We start from the raw sequence: 23316 nt of genomic DNA, 5'->3' as shown, positions 1-23316 counted from the left end.
TCTTGGCTCCCACGAAATTCGCGAAACTAAAATGCACGCGAACATTCCTCGTTTTACAGTATTAACATCCACAGAATCTATATTCAAGAACGACTGCCCCTATCAATTTTCTGCAGCTGAGAGTGCCCAGCTCTGCTCTAGAACCCTTTCTGACCTTTCTCTTGATGTCCGATGCCATCAGAAAGCTGGCGCTGAGGTCCAGCTTGACCTTGAGGCAGGGCTGGGGGTCGGTGTTCGGGCAGCTGAAGCGGATGGACTGCAGGCAGGTCCACTGGACGGTGCACCACACCTTCAGCTCCTTGTTGAAGTCGGCCCCGGTGATGAGGAAACGCCAGAAGGGCAAACTAGATACAAGAAGACAGATTATTGTCATATTTTATTATGAGGGCATCTGGAGGGATGCCACTATTATTTGTGAATTGTTTGAATATATGCCGGTGGTCTTCTCATATGTTGGTCTGAGAGATCTGACATCCTACCGTGGACAGTTTTTTAAAATCTCAATATAAGCAATGGAGTGGCTACAGAGGAGGATACATCATTGCCATTTATTGATGGCATTTGGAGGGAGGCAAATATGATTCACACCACTTTTAAATTTAAAAGACAAAAATTTGAAGAAAAAAATTAATCTCCATAGATTTTGTGTTCATCAAATTGACAAGAAGTGTGACTATAATAATATTAATTGCCATTATTATTTGTGAATTGTTTGAGTATATGTCGGTGGCCTTCTTATATGTTGGTCCCGAGAGACACTCATATTTATCCTACTGCGGACAGTAATTCTAATCTTCATACAAACAATGGAGTCGCTACAGTGAAAGATTAATTAAAATTACACCAGACTTACGTCTCGCATCTGATCTCTAGTTAAACCCTGAGGACATAGAGTATTTTCCTCGTTCAAGACAAGAGAGAGAGAGAGAAAAAAAAAAATCTACACCCAACTCTTCCCTTAAAAACAATCATAGCAGAAGAACAATAACAACAAGAGATGGGGGGACTTTGACATTGCCCAACCTGGCATCTTGGTGCTTGTGGTTGTCACAGAAGAGCAGTGAGGTGACCGGAGCGCCCCTGTGGGGCTGGAACTGGTGCAGGCAGCGCGGCGGGTCGTCGGACACCTCCCAGTACATCTGCCAGAACTTGACGTTCCCGTCGAGGCTGGCGCTGGCTAGGACGGAGCCGTCGGGCGACACTGCCATGTCTGTGATTGGCTGCGGAGCGGATACAGGAAATATACAAATTATTTGTCAAAGCCTGCTGTGATTGCTTGTGACACTCCACCATCAAATTGTTCAAGCCTTTGCCATTATTTCTAGTGCTTAACACCACGTCCAGTCGGAATCCATTTTACATACAATTTGGTATCAAAGGGTGGCGTGGATGAATGCATGAGTTATTCAACAAAAGATGTCCAAATGCTTCATGTTCTGTATGAAACTGATGTGACAGAAAATTTACAAAAAGACAATGGTTCTGCAAGTTATAGTATTTCTTCAGGGCCATAATGAAGGTTCTGTTATAATACAGTTTTAAAAGACAAATAAATTCTGTGAATGTTATAAATTGTCAATTAAAAAAAAGAAAACTATTCGAGTTTAAAAATGTATTATGTTTTTAAAATTTCATTCCTGACTAAATTCCCCATTCCGGGAAAAGAAGAAGCCTCCAAAACAGTAACATTTCATGAACACTAACACTGGTATTCAAACTTCATAAACTACTGCACAAAATAAGAGTGGTTTTGGTGTAGGAATAGCATGATGCAGAACATTCAAAACCACATGTGGAAATCAACTGGCATGTTACACTCCCCTCCCCTTTAAGCAAATGGATAATGCACACACTTTCTGAACCCAAAGTTCTGCAGAGTCTAATCTGCATACGTGAAGTACAATGGACACCATGGCTTACCTTACTGTGGCCGTTGTTGACTTTGATGAGTCCATTTTTGACCTGATCGTACTGGATGTTCTCTGTCCCAAGCTCCTCGGCTACCACAGTTATGTCCCATAATTCGGCCTGATTGAATGAGAGCATGCAACATCCCCTTATTATAAAATGGGTTCAAGAATGTAGCCAATAGGAAGCGCTGAAATGAGACACACCTCCTTCCTTTACTTCAGTACAATTGCACTGCCTGTAATCCTATGGTAGATTGCCGATCGTCCGTGCGCGCGGCGGCTCCTTTGATGAATTGCATGCATACGCGCTGTCAATCCTGTAAACAACTTCTAGTTCGGGCTGCCGGCCGGCCGGCCTGTCTTCCCTTGTGCATAACATGTGTGGCGTACGTACGTACGTATACTCTACTATACGTACACTTTGTACAGTACAGTAGACCAAGCGTTATGGGACCGGACGCGTACATGGAGTCACTTTGAAGAGCAAATCCAACGATTTAGCAGGTTAATTCTCACGCCGTTTTCAGAGTATGTTGTCTAGTAGGCCTATATGAGGAGTCTATATCAAGTCTTTAAGGTAAAGGGTGCATATTCTATGTAAAATAAGTTAGTTTTCATGCGGGAACTTAAGTGTCCGGAAACCCAACCCCCCATTATACTTATACTGTATGTGCGGGACTTCCGCGAGTGCGACGTGCGTAAATGTTTGGGACGAACATCTTCGGACGTCTTGACCCACAAAGGTACGTGAAAAACGCTGAAAAATGATGTTAGTTTTCGAATTTTCGACCCATTTTATAAAACAAATGATGCATAGGATTATTTCGTGGCGTTAGTGGAGGCGTAGCTCACTCTCGGGTATTTACAATGTAGTGCAACATGCACTCGGCTTCGCCTCGTGCATGTTTCACAATTGTAAATACCCTCGAGTGCACCACGCCTACACTAACACACTCTATCCTGTGCATCATTTGTATACAATCATGTGTCCAACATAGTCTCAATCTCACTGACACACATGACACATTGTATGACTTGACTGATGTATAAAGGAAAATCTCAAAAGCTTTGGTAACTGTTACAGGACCACTTAGATGTACAGATTTGACAGCAAATAAATAAAAGCCTTTGTTTCACATTGTATCTACAAGTCACCTTGAGGAAAACTCACAAAAAATATTCATATCAGCCCATACCTTGTACCACATCTTCACACAAAGTTATCACTGGCATTTACATCTGTCAGGCAAAGTGTTACTATGCAAAGATTTCAATCTTAACCAACAGCTTGTAATCATGATCAGATTTTGACCTAGATCTACTCATCAGTATGCTATGTGACAATACATCCGTCATTCATATTTCAAGTAAAAAGTGACATGGACATATCTTGGGTTGATAACCCCCCCCCCCCAAAAAAAAAACAACAAAACACCACACAAAACAAAACAAACAAACAAACAAACAAACAAACACACAAACCCACACACAAACCCACACACAACAAACAAACAACAAACAAACAACCAAACAACAGATGTCTGGGTGGACAAGTGATGTAACATAAAAGCAAGCTTTTTTAAAATACAAGCATTTGCATAATTGTTTACATAATTTACTCCATTAGGATTATCAATTTACTGTGGCCTTCCTCACAACACAAAGTACCATGAGGCCTTGCAAGATTCTGCTCACATTGGCCTGGGTGAAAATCATATCAACTTGCAAACAAGAAATGCTGAGCTTTGATCCATACAGATATGGCTAGCTTCAATGACCATGAAGAACTGATCTTTTCACTTAAGGATGAGTTCCTTCAAAAACGTTAAATGTGCATCTCACAAACACAGACTCCATTCTTACAGTTATGGTATAAGAGTGAAGGATGCAACATTCATGAATCATGTCTGAAACAACAAGAAATGAGCAGCAAAAAAGAATACCGTAAAGTTCCGTGTATAAGACGCACCCGTGTATAAGACGCACCCCTACTTTCGGACCTAAAATTAAAAAAAAAAAACCACGAAAATTTCCACGCAAATATTGCGTGTGTCATACATATTATTTCAGCTCAAAATTTCCCTAGAATGCAGCATGTATTTGCTCTATTTTTCGTTTCCTTTTATATTTTCTTTTAACGGTATTCATCGGACATCGGCAAAATATGGAAGTCGCAAAATGCGAGACTTGTCTCGGTACTCACTTGCTATTGTTTTGCCTTTCAATCGTGGTACATGTGTCATGCATATCGTACTCATGAGTGTACAGTACGATCTTTGCTGTCATGATAGCAGAGGGTCTCGCATATTGACGCATGTCAGACTGGAAGGTTCATTACGGAAAATAAGAAAAACATCAACAAGTGTAGCAGAGGGATCATACGGCAAGACATACGGTGCGTACGGTAGTACACTCATGCACTACCAGTAAGGTGTGTCTCTTGTACCATGCTTGTATGCACAGTGCTAGCCTTTTGCAAAAGGCAGCTCGCTATAATTTCAGCACACGCACACAGAGAGCAATGGACTTGCACACACAGCGCGCAACGGGCAAGCGCGCTTCGATCCGATCGCTGTGTGCACGCGAGTCCATTGCAAAAGCCTCTCTGCAGCTGCTGCCTTTGCCAAAGGCTTGCTAGCTAGCTACAGTGCAGCTATGCTATCCTAGCTGGCCTCGTGAAATGAAGAGCAAACGAACGACATGGATATGCATGCATGCTTCACACATCGTTCATATTTGCGGTGACATAGTGTCGATCCTATGGCCATATTGATACTAGTACATTGATAAGTTTTACGGTATCGGTAATTTAGTAATGATACCTGTACATCGCGTATTCCAGCTACTAGGTTGGCTGTTGGTACAATGTAGCTTGGTAGACTGACATCGGTAGCATACAGCAGTGCTGTTACAGCTGTTGTCTATGGCCAGATTGATACATCGTTACTGCACAAGGCCGATGTAAGTTTATCTCGTACTTGCAGCTTTTGTGTGTGTCCAGATTGAAAGATCGCTAATTTATCCGTAAGTTTTAGTGATTGCTTACCTTCCAAACGTCGATGGGCATACATGGCCCCAAGTTGGCCTTATAAAATTGGGTGTACATGACGGATTTTTTTCCGTGATTCGACTGTACCCGTGTATACGACGCACCCCCGATTTTCAACGTTTTCCGACGAAAAAATAGTGCGTCTTATACACGGAACTTTACGGTACACAAAATCTCTCAAAATTGATATCTGCCTAATTGAGTTTAAGTCTCCTGAGTATCCTGAGGCTGCTTAAATATGATGAGAAGCCCCTAAAGCATGTTCTTGAGTTCTCAGAGCAAAGGCCTTAGGCACAAGTCAACACTGGGGACAACCTCTGATGCTCAGACCAGTCATTGACCCCTGCTCACCTTTTCTCCGTGGGAGACGGCGAGGAGGTTGCTCCACTCGTTGGAGATCTCCTCGTCCGGCGTGTCGTCAGGGAGGTACGGACACCAGACCAGGCGGTGGTACTCACTGGGTGGCTGGTTGCGATCCACTCGGATCTTGGGCATGAACCTGGGTTTTGGGCAGCGAAGTAAGACAGAAGATGGCTTGAAAGGGATAATACTTAGTCTAATTCTGTCACTGCAGTTCTCATACAATCACAAATACATCCACTAGGGAAATGTATGCAATCTATACATACAGTGCATTGCATTTGTGTTCTAAGGGGCAATTTGGAATGTTGTTTAATTTGCATGACATCAGCTGAAACGCAAAATTCACAACTAGAAATGTCGCTATGGCGACTGGTATGCCTCCGCCATAATGCACGATTCTCCTAATAGGTCTATAGTACATGTGGACAATGTGTGATTACATTTTCACAAAATTGGCAAAATATTAAAATGACATGTTTGTCATGAATGTATCGAATGTTCACCTTCCTTGACCTATGTTTTATTGGATGAATAGGAAAGCATGTACTTTAACTTCGACTTTGACCCTTTCATAAGTTTACGCACTTGAGTAATTTTCAAGGTATGGAGAAAAAGTGCAATTTCTGTATTGAACAGTAAATTGTTATCATTTTCATCTGGCCTTTGATTCATAAGAGAATCACTGTCAGGCAGAACATACATAAATATGTACTAAGTTTAAAGATTACTTGAGCCGCTTCCGAGATATGGAAAAAGTAGTAAGTTCAGCACTTTCACTTGATCTTTGACCTTTTGACCTTTGACCTTCTTGGCAAAAAAAAAATCCCAGAGAATCTCTAGTGGGTAATATACATGCATACATTAAGTTTTAAAAAAAATAATCCTGCTGGCATTGCATAAATATAAGGAAAATAGTAAAATTTTGAAGTATTGCCCTTGACCTTTGACCCCTGACCTTTGACCCCATAAACCCCAAATTCCCTAGCTAACTACTGACAGTCAGTACATGCATGTATACTTTGTTCCATAAAGATACTTTGAACAATTTCCAAGATACAGAGAAAAAAGTGAAATTTTAACATTTTACTTGACCTTTGACCTTTTGACCTCATGACCACAAACTTTCACCAAAGAATCTTAATTGGGTAATACATGTATACACTAAGTTTCAAGAAAATATCTTCAGGCATTGCATAGATATGGGGGAAATAGTTCAATTTTAAGCATTTGACCTTGACCTTTTGACCTTTGACCTTGAGCATGTGCACCCAAAAGTTGATAGGCACAACTTCACCCCCTAATACACATACATGCCAAGTTTCATTAGTCTACCTCAAAAGGTTTTGAGAGTTACCCTGTCCACAAAATTCATTACGGACGGACGGAAGGACGGACGGACGGACGGACGGAAGGACGGACGGACGGACGGACGGACGGACGGACGGACGGACAACCCGAAAACATAATGCCTCCGGCACCACTTCGTGGCGGAGGCATAAAAACAAAACCACAGCTAAAAAGGAGTTCCCTTTTGCAGCCATTAAGACTGGCACCTTAGAGGTTTCATCATCAGCATGAAATAAAATTCTGCACCGTGACAGTCCAGCATCTTAAAATTTCACACATTCAATAATTTTTTTAAAAATTCTTTGCACAATTAAAACATCAAGAATTATGATACACTAGTATGCCTGCTACTAGATCACAAAGGATTGAATAGACAAAGACTATTTTCGTCTTTAACTAGTACTACACTCTGTACCATCAATGCTATGACCTGCCCTATAAATTCTGCCTTGAAGCCTGCTGGCCTGGCAAAGGGAGTACTTATATTTTGTTTGTTTTTGTGTGCTACTAAAAACGGAGCTGCATTATACTTAATGCTTCATGAACATCAATCACACACATAGAGAACATTCAGATTAAGAACAAAAAGAACAGCATGAACATGAGTCAAACATCAACTGATAAGAAATGTAAATAGTTTTAGTTTAGGGTTTATTTCTCTTTTTTTAGCCACTCACTCAATCTTTCCCTCTGTTTCTGTGATCAACCAGACCGAGAGGTTCCCTTTCAGGTCAATACAACCCAGCACATCGGCGTTGTGACAGGCGAAGGCAATGTCTACCAGGATGTTGGAAAATCCCTTCAGTAGTGCCCTCACGGTAGTACGCCGATTTAGTACCCTCATGCCATATCCAGATTGGACTGTCAATGTCAAAGGTCACAATGGGGTAATGGAAAGAGTTGAGATGGGCATTTCCATTTCTTTAAATGTGTCTACATCCATTCTATTGTGTATGCAGGACAGAACAAGCTGTCTGAAATGCTGTGCATGAGTGGGTACAACATGTTTACAATACAACCAGAGAACAAAGTAATTATAGTCTGTACATTTGGGAGAAGCCTTCATACTATGACAAGCTTTCACCAATATAACAATAACTAGCTGATATATGGCATGAAACTAAATATGCTGTTCAGAATAGGCAACTTAAATATTTCGAAATAGTATTGAGCCATTTCTGCTCAAGATCTGACAAATCACCTTGGAGAAACAAAAAAAAAAAAAAACAACAACAACAACCCCAAAACCAGTTCAGAACCATTTTGATTTGATGTACAAAATCACCTTGAAATGACACACAAAATTGCAATCAGACAATGACATTGTATAGTATGTTTCTCATAGTTCAACAGGCTGATTTCTTCTATAACCGACAATGCTACCATCAGAAAATCATAGAATGATATCTTTTGCGACAATACGCTGGTACAGCATGGAAAGAAGACAATGAAGTCTCAGAAAGGAGTTCACTCAACAACCGACTTACTCTTGAGAATGTAGACGAGGTACGTGTTGTTCACTGCCACCAGATTGCCCCAGTAGTACTTGGGCTCCCAGTCATAGTTGACTACAGGGGTGATCTTCACCTGACCAGACATAGAAACAAGTGTCATTTTCAGAGTAATCTTGAAATCATTTAATATTTAGCGGCATTCTTTTTTCTTTAATTTTCTTCTTTCGCTTTGTAAAATCAGAGCGGAGTTGATTTATTGCCTCTTTTGACCGCCTTTAACCCTAACTAGGCTGGGGGGGGGGGGGGGGGACCCTCCGAGGCCCCCCCCTCGACGTTCCGCGCGATGTATCGCAATCAAAAAAGCTATCGCCGCGACGTTTCATGACTTTTTTCTTTTGAGTCTCCCGCATCTTTTGACACCAAATTTGTGACGCCCAGGCGCGCAGTTCCGAAGTTACGCATAAATATGTACGCATGTCAGACCAAAAATTGCTCAAAAACGTGAATTCGTGTACAATTTCAATGCAAACTGCGCTTGCAGGCAAATTTCATAAAAGCATGATTATTTTGGTGTTTTATTGATTAAAATCAATGAATATCATATTTTCTTGTTTGGAGCGATGTCGCGAACAAATTCCATAGAAAAAACGATGAAAAACATAAAGTCGAAAAAACAAGAAAATACATAAGAAATTAAAAAAACAATAAAATACTTAAGAATTTTTTCAGATATCACAATTTTTTTTATTACATTTGCTTAGGACACTAAAAAGAATATTTACACAAAAAATGTGCCTGTTTTGAGCTTTATTTTGTGATTTATACCAAATAGTCTGATTTCATGCATCATTATGCATAAATTAGCATAATTTAGCATAAATGATAATTTTTTTGAAAAACTAACTTCATGGTATTTTAGAGTACATCATAGGCAATGTGTGTGCCAATTTTCGTCGCGATCGCGCGGTCGACGGCCGAGATCTGGAGGGGGGCCTGGGAGGCCCCCCCCACCGGCTCTATCAACTACCTAAATAGCCCGGCCTAGTTAGGGTTAAGGTACCTGGTACATGAGTATAAAAATATAAAACATACACAGGTATATAATGTACAAGTGTGGAACATAAAGTGAGAAGAAATACAGTCAGTGCAAAAAAATTATCATGGTGCTAACAACATATGTTACCGTTACAAGTTTAAAATATTGTATTTCGCGATAAACTTTTTAGACATACAAATAATGATACATAGTGTCAGAAACTACTGTAAAAGTAGATATTTTTGCACGACTTATTTTTCACGTTCGGTTGGTTAAGACATCAACTACCAGAACATACATGGGTCATTCCATGGGGTTGGGTCTTCTCTAGATTTTCATGTTGTGTAGGGTATAAAAGTCATATTCTGAAAAATTTATCAAATAATTGTCTGTAGTTTGCAGTTATTCTTGAAGAGAAATGTGTGAAGAATTATTTGATGAAAAAAAAAACAAGCCTGTGTACAAATGTATTTTGTCTATGACTGTTTCACTAATGATGTCCCATGGTTTTTTGTGGTTTATGTTGTGACATAAATATATGCCATTTTCATGGCAATGTAAAACAGGAATATACAACCTTTCAGCATTATGACTATCATAATTAAGAGAGGCAAGGTGACTTCTACAAAGACTATAAGGCACATAAACATTTGTAACAAAATAAGAACACCAGAGCATCTTCAAGCAACCTCATACCTATGTTACAAACGATGTCCATGGCAATTTTTGTTGTAACATAGGTATAGCATGGTTTTACATACACTTCCAATCATAATATGATCAGAAACTTTATTTCTATAATGAGATTTATATTTCAGAAGTATTCTCATCCAAAAATTAGCATCAAAATCCTAGAAATAAACGAGAAAATACGGAACATATCACTGTACTTCAGTGCGATGTCCGGTCTCTTCGTGTAACGTAGGTAAGGAAAGACGCGTCTCGCGATAAAAAGAAGAGCTACTAACTTCAGCAATCGTATTCATGTCACTGGCAGTCCTCCCCCAATGGCAGAAAAACTACTCACAGCCAATATACACCTACCTGGACAGCGCAAGATCTGTTTTTCTGCCGTTGTCCATGTAACATAGGTACAGGAGTTTTAATGTTTCTGATGTCAATTGGTAAGCTTTTATGCTATTTTACGAAAATAATAACCTTTGTCATATTCTGTAACTCTATTAGAGAAAAAAAACGACATCTAAACCTCTGAACTGGCCAAAAATACTGTTGACGATGATACTGTAGTCCCACATACTGAGATATTTGTTACAGGTTCATGTTCATGATTTTGATCGCCAAATTTTCCGTCCATGCTGGTCTCTGCAAAAGGAGCATATAATTCCTCTCTTAGAAAACCATACAAAAGTATATCAGTGTATTTTCACTGCAATATAAATTTGTTTTACCTCCCGATTATTGTGAATTTTTGGACCCTTTTGTCATAAAGTATCTACCAAGGTAGACGTGCTAGAGTTAGTATTAATCATAATACTAGTTGGAAAACGTAGATGTCCAGACTGCATCTGAACTAGAGAAATAGAGTTTGACTTATTTTGCTGGTGATATTGAGGGAACTAGAAGCTGTGAAATTCTTTCTCTTTAACAGATTTACTTCGAAAATGACAATGTTTTCCTTCCAAGATTTCACTGACCTGTTAGATGCTCTGATGAAGTTGTTAACATTTCACAAGGATTCACCATTTCCATTCCATGTTCACCCACTGTGAAGTCTCAAAGCTAAATTGCCAGTGTCCTATTCAGTTTGGGTGGGTAGTGGGTAGGAAAGGCTTCAATAAAATTATGAACCCCAATCAAAATTGGACTATTATTGCTCTACACTATCATTCAAAAAGAGGGCGACAATTTCGATGGGGGATGAATATAAAATAGGGCCTAGTATCATTTTGGGAGTCTATTAAGGACCATAATCGTAACCGTAACCCTGACCCTAGCCCTAACCTTAGCTAGGACACTGGGGGCAGCAACCTGCCCTTCCTAGCTTACATCAAAACAAGTTTATAGCATAGAGTATGAAAATGATATTTTCCTATGTTTTACATGCTATATTATTATTATTATTAATATTTACATCATTTTAAGCATAACCCATTTTTTTTTTTCAATTTTGGTGGGAGGTACACATGGAACTCTAGCTAATGGGTATGCCAAGAGGTAGAAATGTAAGCAAAATTGTTGAAATTATTTAATTCCATTCATAAACACACAGATACATCAACAGGAATATATAGTCAACCCCGACAAAAATTTTCTTTAAATTTTTTTATTCTATTTCTCTTTACACCTTTTGTTCAGTTTGTCGATGAATCTGCCATGGCTCTTCCTCTGCCACCGCTACGTTTTAAACTACATGAAAGAGTGAAAAGGACACATCCACAGCACTCCACAAACAGAGAGGAAGCCGACAAAGCAACACCCAAGAAGAGCGAATGTAACAAACTAGACAAGAAGAAAACTGCACAGAGGGAAAATGGACAGAAGAAAAACAAAAATCGAGGGCTAAATGGACATTGGACAAAAGAGCAGAAATTAATTTCAAACAAAGAACATGGAGAAGACAAGAAGACTTGTATGATTTCTCTTTATTAGTTTTCTTAGTTGACAACTAGTTGATGATGTTGTTAGTGTATATAAGGTCAAATTGTGTAAAGCTTCACTTTCTTCTTCTTCTTCTGATTAAGTCTGCCTTCTTTCATACCAGAGTTACAAAGAATTGAAGTCTGTGTAACATAGGTATTGTTCCACAGGTGTGCAGTAGATATAATTCCAAAGAACTGTTACAATAGTGTTATTTGTGGGAACATACATAAAGTCTATATGTGTAGGTTTTAACATCTCACACCACAATAAAGGAAATCAGTTGATATGTTGTATTGTACCTATGTTACAAAGACATACTGTCCGTGTAACATAGGTAGTACACTGTGGGCGAGGTTGTTGACTGAAAACCCCTGATTGTAACAATAAAATCATGTTTTCACTTGAATACCTATACAAATCACTTGCTTCAATTGTGGTGCTTTTAAGAATATTGTCATTGTGTCACTCTTGATGAAAAAGTTAAACCTTTGATTGAAATTGTTAATGGTTTGTAGAAAAAAACATGTTAATAAAAGTGGCTTGCAGTTGACATCAGAACATACAATCTTACTAATAATGATCTCATGCGTCTGTTAAATGACATGTTGATGTGCTATGGACGAAAAAAACGTGGATGTGTTCATTGTTATCATTTCAGAACACAAAATTATGAAGGATGTCAACAAATGAAGTCCGTGTAACATAGGTATTTTGCCATACCTATTTACCCATGCTGACTGAAAGTGTGCGAAGTAATAAACAGATTTCTAGTGGAATAAGTTGAAGAATGGGAGTAACAAATCAGGGGGAAAAAGGAAATTTCAATTTACCCAACTTGAATTTTCAACTTGTATGTCACAATTTCAGTCCCAACCCCATGGAATTACCCATATGGCTAGCAAAATTATTCGCATGCTTTTATTTTCGCTCTAATTTCTGGTTGCATGAAATGCGTGAACATTTCAACACCGCAAAATTTCCACTTTTACAGTATTTAATGTTATGCCATTCATGTACAGTGTATTGGAAGAGCTACACGTAAGATTACTAAAGGCTAACAGTCCTGAAAGTTTTATAGGTTTAAGACTTTTTTTTTAGGTGAACTTTCTAGGAATGCAGTGTGCTTGAGAATATGGTTAATATCTTTACACAGAATGCAAATACGACAATACTATCAAAAGATTCTGAATTTTTTAGACATGCAATATATACAAGTTTTCATCATTTTGGAAGAATTTCAGCACATTCTTTTTTATTCTCTTCTACTTTTCCATTAAAATCCATCACAAAAAATTAAAAATAAATTATGGGGAAAAGCATATTTCACAACATTCTTAATGAATGAGAACTTGACAATAGAATTACAACACTGTGACATCATGCAACCTTTAATAGCATGACACCATGCATTAAATGCTACATGTTCCAGCAGTATGAGACATAGCCAGAATGAGACTCACTATTACCAGTTTTCATCTTGTACAATGTGTAGTTAAATTGTTTTTAGGTCTCCCCTAATGCACAAAGGATCACCATTACTGCATAATTACTAACTTCACCATTTCTTTCTTGAACAAATATGTAAGAGCTACAGCACTCATTTCTAATATGTCATCACCAAAGATATTACAGTTATGGTTGGTGAAGTAGTTCCATAAACACTAAACTGGCAAAGTTGCCATTATGTTTGAAATGCCATTAATATTCTATTCAGGACACACAAATACACACATACACACATGCATAATTGGTTTAGTGTCTTATCTTGTGTGGGGTTGCCCTCAGATCATCACCAAGTTGGGTCTAAACGATATAACCACAGATTGCATACAAAAGAAGGCAACCACTGTGACATACGTCTCTGATTAAAACTTACTTTGTTGCTGCCCGGCGTGGAGCTTTCCACACGAGAAGCACTGCTTGGGGTGATGTTCACCTCTCGGCCGTACACGGGTATTGAGCTGCCCCTGTCATCACCTTCCAGGAGGCTACAAGGCATCAAAAAACAAAAAAACAAAAAATAATAATTTGGTAAACAAACAACAACAAAAAACAAACAAAGAAACAAACCAAAACCCCACTAAGATTTAAAAGCAGCTACAAATATCAATACAGAGATTCTAGGGAGCACTTTCTCCTTATCACTTTATAAAACAACAATACTTTCAATATGATTTTTCAGTCGTCTTCCAGGAGGCTCGATGGCATCAGAAAAAAAAAAATGAATGCAGAGGGGTGAATTAAATTGATACAGCCTGCAGGAATTACTTTAGAAAATATCACTTTTTATAAAATGGGTTCAAGAATGTAGCCAATTGGAAGCACTGAAATGAGTCACGTGTGCGTGGGTTAATTTCTCACTAACATCCACGGCCTGACGTCACAATGTTTACACTAGCAGTGCGCACTCAATCAGTTGTTACAAGTGCGTCGCGCGCTACTATTACTCGCTGTCAATCCTGTAAACAACTTCTAGTTCGGGCTGCCTGCCGGCCGGCCGGCCTTTCTTGTGTGCATAACAATGTGTGGCGTACGTACAAAAGTGTACAGTACTCATATGTGCGGGATTTCCGAGTGCGACGTGCGTAAATGTTTGGGACGAACATCTTCGGACATCTTACAAAGGTACGTGAAAAATGCTGTTAGTTTTCGACCCAATTTATAAAACAAATGATGCACAGGATTATTTCGTAGCGTTAACTCTATCCTGTGCATCATTTGTATAACAATGCATAAATACAACTGCACTTCTGACACAATTTGTACCTGCCTTGGCCTTGCACTTGTCTCCATTATGTTAGGAAACAGGTGTATGCAAGGTAAAACAAAAATGAGAGAATCTTATTCCTTTTGTGAGGCAAGTGCTTGACACTGTATCATTTCCTTATGTTGTTTCATCTGGTTAAGTGCTATCAATTTTAATTGTGGGAGTAACAACACTTTTTCATGATTGCATGTGATTGACAAATTGCCCTTTATCTACATAAATAAGTGCCGATTATTATGTGCTTTAGCAACAGTGTGTAGCCATGATTTAAAAAAAAAAATCAAGGGCATACAAGTGTACATACTCGGGTTGGTACAGTAAGTCATAGCGGGTGACATTGAACGAGATACCCCAAAAATACTGTACTCGCCAGGACCATACATTATTAGCATCAAAGATAAATGGTCCTTATAAGGGCAATATAATTTGATAAACACATAAATGAAATCATCAAAAATACAGTGTAATTCTGTTTTCTACGAACATTTCACATAGTTGTTACACTTGGAATTTCATCATATTCTCCATTACTTTGTCAGCAATGCAAAATCTAAACTACTACTGGCTGACAAATTACTTACTGCACCAACCATCATATAAAATTTTCGTGATAAAGCCTAAAATATAGTTAACTATAATTATAACTATAATTAGCTATAATTAACTTGCATTTTATAGGAACACATGTGAATAGATGGGGGAGGGGTACTAAAATATGAGCAGCAACACTCTAATCTTCAAGTTTATGAACAGCAAAAGTGTGTTGACATTGGCTTGGGAAAAAAAATACCAACAACAAATTATATCACACAATAACTTCCACATAATTATGTAGAGCAAGAGTATTTCAATTTAATCCAGACATGGACCAGTGCACCAAAGAGCAGCAGAAAGAAGAAATGTGTCGATGAAAAATGCCAACTAGAGGTGAACAAACATGAAAATGCAGCAGAGTCACATCTACATGTATTTCCTGGCCTCTTCTACCAAAATATCAACAGTGCAGTCATCCGATTCAGAGGTTCAACTCGCACAAGACTGGCTTGCACCCACAGAAATGCCCAGTCTTTTTTTCCCCCCCTTGATGATAAATCACCGGCTGTACCTGCAGTAGCATGATTTGTGCAGATGACAGGTACACGCCGTACCTCCGCGTTTGTTGGCGAAGAGAAGCACCCTCCTGAGCAGGTCGCATCTGAGTGATAGCATTCTGACACCCGCAGTCCGACATTTGGCATTCCATCAACGTCTCCGTCCCAATCAAACCACACTGAGTCATCTACTGCGGGAACGGGATCACTATCTAGTCTTAAGACTCTGGGATCTCTTTCGAGATAGACCCACCAAATATCTTAAATTGCAAGCTTTACATATGGGGAAGATAGTCCGCAACACGCAAACATTTTGAGTTTACTACGAGTGCCTGGCTGTCGAAGGGGGAAATTGTAGAGATGTATTTCCCTGCCTGAGGACAGGGTGGGGATAGAGAAAGGGGAAACTGCCTTAGCCCTAATCATTAATGTCTGACTCAAGCAGGCCTACTTCCTCTTTCCCCACCCCTCTTTTCCCCTTCCTTAAACTAAACATAATCTAAAACCAGAAATTTTTTGTGTGCATGAAACTTTCATGAATTTCACAAGGAGCCGTGATTCACGAAAGTAAGCTGCGTGCAACAGTTTTTGTCTACATATGATAATGCATTGAATGCCAGTACCATGCTGTACAGCTTCATGGTTAACAATTTTCAAAAGTTTCATGCCACGAAAGAAGGGCTGTCGGCTTCAATTTGTGAAAGTTTTTTTGCAGGAAATGTTTCTGGTTTCACAGTACATTGCCGATTTGAAATACGGTAATTTGTTTCAACACATACACACAGTGTATTCCTAGTTAGGAGTTTGTCTTCATGTTGAAGCAAATAACCAATACATAATATTCATATACAGAACTGGTAGAGGCTCTATTATATACTGAATACACCATACATTCAGCAAGTCTGATTTTTTGCAAATCAGGACTTCATGACAATTTCGCAGGTGGTTCGCGGTTGAGGAGCGCATTACTGAATGGAGAAATGTATGCACATTCACGCCGGGATCAGAGTTGATATTTTCATGTGTTTTTAAATTCGCAAATAGCACCCGACCAGCGAAATTGGCAAAAATGAAAACCTCTGGAAATATTTTGCGTATACAGTATATCATAAAACCCAACTGTGAATGAGCCTCCTCTTGTTACTTCATGATTATCAATCATACGTCCTGAAATACATCATGGTGGCATTCTGTGAGAATCTTGAGGAAACGAGACTGCCTGAAGGACATCAGCGCCACACCCAAAGCCTGCATTAAGGCAGAATCCTCCCTGAGGCTCGCACACTTCCCTAGTGCCATGGAGAGAGCTGAATGTGTCTTCTTAATACTCGATCCATATCAACATCTCCGCATATTTCAGTTTACAAAGTCCTCAAGATTCAATAAACTGACACTGAGCGTTTCTAAGACACACACGAAATCTCTCAGAAACTGTCAGTAATATGAACAGGATTAATACATTCTGAATTCAACAGAGATAAGATTTCAATATGATTTGATCTTAGACATATAATGTGTGAAGTTAATGCACTGATTGTACTTACATGTTTTGAGTGACTTTTCCATCAAGGGCCACCAAGTCTGCTACTTTGTTGTTTGTATCAGGCAGCAAATTCTATGTAAAGAAAAAGAAAAATAGTGAAAGTAACAAACCTGCAATTAGCAGTGGACACTTGATGCTTACATTGCAATTCAATTATGGCATTGACACATCAACACCAAGTATTTATGACAGCAATCACAATTCTTTTTCCAGCTACAGTCAAACCTGTCTATATAGCAGCCATCCAGGGGAAACAATAAAAGTAGCCACTATAGACAGGTTGGTGGCCATTTTGATTTTCTAACACTTGCATTGCATAATAGCATTTAAAATATTTTTGTAAAATTTTATTCATTTTAAAATTTCTTTTAGCCTACTTCTGTTCTTTTGATAGGACTCGGTAGAATTCATGCAATGAATGTAAAAGTCAATGTATTCATGGCTGATCTAACAGTTCAGCTAAATTCTTGAGGCCACTATATGCAGTTAGATATTCACCACGGGATACAAAATAAGTGGCCTCTGGCCACATTTGGCAGGTGACTGCTGTATATAATACAGCAATTTCTTGAGGGGGATTTTTCAGTGGCCACTATTTAAGCAGGTGGCTGCCATAGACAGGTGGCCACTAAGGCAGGTTTGACTGTACATGTATGAAGTCTGTGATATTTCATGTTTTGATTAAAAAAAAAAATCTCCAGACAAAAACTTTTTTGTTGATTCCAAATCTGTATATTTACCCTCCCTGACCTTATGCATCAACGAGTAACAGCCCAGACACAACATCTTTGCTAAACATGTCACAAATTCCACTGAGGGAGAGCAATTCCACCATAGTTTCTTTTATCATTGTCTGTGTCTAACTTCCTGTATAAAGAAACTATCAGCTCTGAACATTTGTCCCCAGTGGTGGCTACTCCATTGCGGGAGAGATGAAACGGTCATGTCTATTCAACAGCACTGACAGAAAATGACTACACTGTACTGTATGTACATGACAGCATGTACACGGACAGTGGCACTGAAGAACTCTTGGATGATGTACAAGTCTGTATCATGCATTTCCTGTACTCTTTTGGCCTTTCTTCATTACTTTTCTCTTATCAATTCGTTGTTGTTGTGTTTTTTTTTTTGGCATCCTTCGTTTTAAATCAATGGCCACTGATGCTCCAAAATCCGACTGGCATGCTTCAAAATCCGATTGGCATGCTCACTGCAGAAGAATATAATTTTGAAACTTTGCACAGCTACCCATTGCTGTTAACCGCAGAGGATAAACTACGGCTATGTTAAAACCACATTTGTATCACTTCTGCAAGTTGAGCACTATGATCAATAGTGTACACACATGCATACACTGTAAATACACACACACACACACACACACACACACACACACACACACACACACAAAGGCCATTGAATATTGATATCTGGATGGACATGGAACAAGAAATCAACCTCTTTTGACCTCTTGTAAAATCATATGGACATGATAGGAACAGCCATAGTGCACATCAACAACAATAAAGGAGAGGGAATTCAGTTGTGATCCCCAACAGAAAATCAATACAAAGCAAGCATTCCTCTTGCATCACAGTAAATTCAGATATCATATATCAGATGTGGGTAATTCCGTGAAGTTGGGGCAGTGTCCATGTAGCATCGTGATATTTGAAAAATACATTTCAGCATAACTCAATATTAATTATGCTATACATTTATTGTTTGTAGGCTTTACATTTGCATTGAGGCCACACATTTTCCTGGAAATTTTGTGCCATTCAGACTCGATTTTGATGAAGTTATTAAACAATATGTAACGGTGTCCTGTAGCATCGTGACGTGTCCATGTAGCATCGTGAAATTTTAAAATTTGGTCCTAAGAGACAAATTATGGCAATTAGCTTGACCAAAATTTGATGCAATATGCATATTTACTAGATTAGTCAGATAGCTAAATATCCCAAATTACCTGTACACAGTTTTAATTTTAAAAGAAAATTACAAAATGTATCACGATGCTACGCGGTGTCCTTTTTTGTTACATTTGGTAGGACACCGTGTAGCATAGTGACACATTGTGTAATTTTCTTGTAAAAGTAAAACTGTGGAAAGGAGAGTTAAGATATTTAGCTATCTGACTAATCTAGTAATTATGTATATTATATCAAATTTTGGTCAAGCTTATTGCATTAATTTGTCTTTTAGGACCGGATTTTAACTATCACGATGCTACATGGACACGTCACGATGCTACAGGACACCGTTACTTTTTTTTTGAATAACTTCATCAAAATTGAGTCTGAATGGCACAAAATTTCCAGGAAAATGTATGGTCTCAATACAAATGTAAAGCCTATAAAGAATATATGTATAGCATAATTAGTATTGAGTTATGCTAAAATGTAACACTTTGTGCCCCAACTTCATGGAATTACCCATGTACAATGTACTGCCTTCTTCTTGTAAAAAGGACAAATCCTTTTCACCATGTGGCCTTTAATTTTGGTTTTTTTTAACTCAATGTGAAATTTGTACACAATAAATTCTTAATGCTGCTGAGTCTAGGTAATTAAAACAATATATTTTCTCCTTTATCTAATTCACTGTTGATATGTGGTAATAATAATGGTATAAGTATGGACAACAAAGAAATGAAATGTATGTTTTCATGCTAGTATCAAAATGTGCAAATTGTGTGGAAAAATTAAAAATTTTCCAATCTAAAATTCCCTCTTGTCCTAACCCCTCCTCCCACCCCCAAACCAACATTTTTGAAGAATTTTACTTTCGTGTTGTGACTTTTTATTTGTTTCATGCATATATATAACAACATCAGTCTTTGATACAAAAATTTTGAACCAAGTAAAAGAGTACAACTCCAGTGACATAAATTTTGAACCAAGTAAAGGAGTACGACTCCAGTGACATCAAAAGACACACTGATATTCATGGAAGAAAGTTGATTTATCAACTATCCCATTTTGGGAATACCTTCATTTTCATCCCTAATCCTCAAATATTAGAGAAATCTTGTATCATTAAAGGCAATCTGTACCATAGTTGGGCTGTATTTTGCTAATTAGCGCAAAAACTCTGAAATTATCTGTCAACAAGTAGGGTTTAAAGGTAATCCTTCTTATCCCTAATTTCCCTTTTTAAATATGATAATGGCCTCCCTAAGGCTACTTGAATTGATTGACAGACTTGCATTACTGCGAAGTTTGGAGAGATATTAAAGGAATGCTCACAAGATACCTTTCAAAATAGCATGTTACAGCTTAGAGCTTGGTCATGTCAAAGGTTAAAAACTACAATTTAACAAGGAAAATTAGGAGAATAAACCTCTGTGCAAAAAGTATACACATACAACATACATGTACAAGGAGAGTCACTACATTATACATCACATAATGTGACATCTGTAGTGGTCACCCTGAAACAATTGTCTTTTGCACATGATCAAGACATTACTGGCAAACTTTCTTGTTTGTGAAAGGACATATTTCACACATGACCCTGCTAAAGTGACATTTGTTTTAATTTTAATGATGCTAGAACACTTCACCTCAGATAACATAAGTTCTTTCCCTTTAATATAGGCTGGATACAAACAAACAAAAAGAAATGCATGGAAACAACCAATGAGGAATTTTCCTCTAGAGACATCCAGCTGAAGTCATGTGACTATGATGGCATTTTCAAAGTCTTCATATGACTCGTTTCAGACAACATTTGGACACTCAGAATGATTCATCCTTTTTCTTGCCTGAGCAGGGCTCACAAAATTCCCCATTTCTGCTTTGATTTAACCAATTTGTCTAAATTTTTTGTTCAACATGCAAATTCCTCTTTCACAGTATTCAGCTTACATTCATTCCTCCCAACAGAATGACAAATCTACACAATTTGAGAAACAAAACAAAACAAAACAAAACAAAACAAAACAAAAAAGCTTGGTTTTCACCTCACAACAACCAAATTTCACTCCCTGAATCATGGATGCAGGGTTGTCATAGAGTACTAAAGCGATAATGTCACAGTCTTTTTTACAGCTTGGCTTGGATCCAGGTGTGAGCATGGTTTAATAGTGCTATTCACAGATATTCAGGCTAGGTGAGGTTGTTTAGAACCAGTTTCCAAGGCGATGAATGGCTATGACATCAAACTTTGATGCTCTAGGGGGCCACAAATTTGAAGATGCTCATGACGGATACGTTCAAAAACAGCCTTTGGCTAAATCTTGTTGCCATGCTTAAATAAATGAATGAAATAAACCGAAACAAAACGAAACCACAATATGGCAATATAAATTCTACAATATACTGTCCATGTACAACCAAACGTCTTGAAAAGGCATATTTCTTTACCTTAGCTGATTGGTCTGCTGCAGCGTTCATGGTTGACAGGTCCATTCTGAGATTGACAAAAAACAAATAAACAAACATAAACATGTAGCTGATAAACTTGTATTTCTCCCTCCTCCTCTCAATGCATCTATTTTGTGTATTATCAATTGCATTTTTGTTGATTTCCTCACCATTTATAGCAAATGAAACTCTGTCAATGTTTGTTTTTTTCTTGACATTATCACCTTGTGATATCATTATCCCAATATTTTTCATACGCACAACTACCAAACACTGCAAAAGCAACCTGCCTTGTCTGCCTGTGATTTTGAAAATATTACACACATTGTAGTAGCTTGTGTAAGGAGATTATGGAGAATAACTTTTCCCAAACCCATGTATTAAATGAGATTTTTCTCTCATACTCGGTTATAAATACATGTATGAATACATATGGAGAGCGTAGCATAGAATTTATGTATTTCACACACTTTTGTACATTTGTTACATGGCATACCAATCAAACTGTTTGCTGCACAAGCTTACAATAGAAGGTTCTACAACCAAAGAAATAAAAATGAAGCTTGGTGCAGGTTGGTCGTACAGATGTGTTTGTGTGTGTGTATGTGTGTGTACTGTTTGTGTGTTTGCACTGGATCAGTGACAGACATGTCATTTCCCCAATTCATAAACCATACTTTTCCTTTTATCAAGTGAAACAATTTAGCAGGCTGTATTTTGTTAATTAGCACAGAAACTGTCTGAAATTAGCTGTCAACAAAAAGGGTTCAGGTAATCATCCTTATCTCTAATTTCCCTTTACGATATGATAATGGCCTCCCTAAGGCCACTTGGACACAGATACAATCACATACAGTTCCACATCATGGTATGAGTATTGCCCACAAAAATCATAATTTTGTTCATGAAATTCCAGGGTTTTTACAGTTGCCTTTTTTTCTCTAGTGAAAGTCATCTTCCATTCATTTGCTTGGCTGCATACTACCAGTATCATAAACTAAAAATGCAAAGGATAAAAAAAGCGAAGGATAAGTACAACGGAATATAATCTCCACTCTATCTGTGGGAAGAAATGCTAGGGTCTGGTCATGTAATATGACAAGTAAATATTATAATGTACACATAGCTTACCTTGGAAGCTTCGGAAGAGAATCTGTAATAGAATAAATGGTAAAAGATGGCAACTTAATCATGGAAGTAAAGACTTAAAGAATTGTACCTCGTCATCCCTAGTTATTCATAAATACATGTTTACTATTTATTTTTATATTAATTGTATATATAGATAAGCTTGAAATATTTTGTTTGAAATAATAAAACCACATATTGTTGCATTTTATGAAAAAATCAGATATGATCATTTTGAACACTTAAATTGGTTTTCTGAGGCACGGCTGTCAACTTGAGAGTAGGGCATCAATGACGTTGCACCTTTTGCCAGGCTCTTACACGATCGCTTGCAGGAATTATTTTTTAAAAATCGCGTACGGAGACAATTTTTGATGTCCACGCGTATAAATTGGTGAAAGGTTATATTTTTTACTCTTCTTAATTATCAGTACAGTGAAAATCTCAGGACTGCTTCCCTTTAACTTGTCTGTCAAACAAACTTTGTTAGCAACAACATTTACTCTAAATGTGCAGTGTATTAAATACCAACACGGTTTAAACACTATCATGACCACGTAAATCCTGGCATTACAATAACTCTCTTACTGCCTGCAAAATACATAATGCTCAATATGGACATACAGTTTGTACATGTACAATGGCATACATAAT

At 38.0% G+C, this 23316-nt stretch overlaps 1 protein-coding gene across 1 annotated transcript in view; it reads right to left on the bottom strand.

Moving 5' to 3' along the window:
* LOC139728265 (enhancer of mRNA-decapping protein 4-like) overlaps nt 1–23316 on the bottom strand; it is a 45295-nt gene that overhangs the window by 19177 nt on the left and 2802 nt on the right. Inside the window, exons 2-11 of the mRNA XM_071639224.1 lie at nt 22666–22687; nt 21535–21580; nt 17163–17233; nt 13637–13748; nt 8157–8256; nt 7347–7530; nt 5311–5458; nt 1921–2028; nt 1024–1220; nt 155–344 (exon numbers count right to left, since the gene is read on the bottom strand). Of these exons, the coding sequence (XP_071495325.1) occupies nt 155–344; nt 1024–1220; nt 1921–2028; nt 5311–5458; nt 7347–7530; nt 8157–8256; nt 13637–13748; nt 17163–17233; nt 21535–21580; nt 22666–22687 (1178 nt within the window). The remainder of the gene's footprint in view (nt 1–154; nt 345–1023; nt 1221–1920; nt 2029–5310; nt 5459–7346; nt 7531–8156; nt 8257–13636; nt 13749–17162; nt 17234–21534; nt 21581–22665; nt 22688–23316) is intronic.

The sequence above is a fragment of the Diadema antillarum genome, unplaced genomic scaffold (assembly GCF_040938485.1).
Source record: "Diadema antillarum isolate AM-2024a unplaced genomic scaffold, OU_Dant_1.0 seq00000170_RagTag, whole genome shotgun sequence".
Classification (NCBI taxonomy): domain Eukaryota; kingdom Metazoa; phylum Echinodermata; class Echinoidea; order Diadematoida; family Diadematidae; genus Diadema; species Diadema antillarum.
Note: the sequence above shows the minus strand (reverse complement) of the source record. Positions and strands in the feature narration are given on the sequence as shown.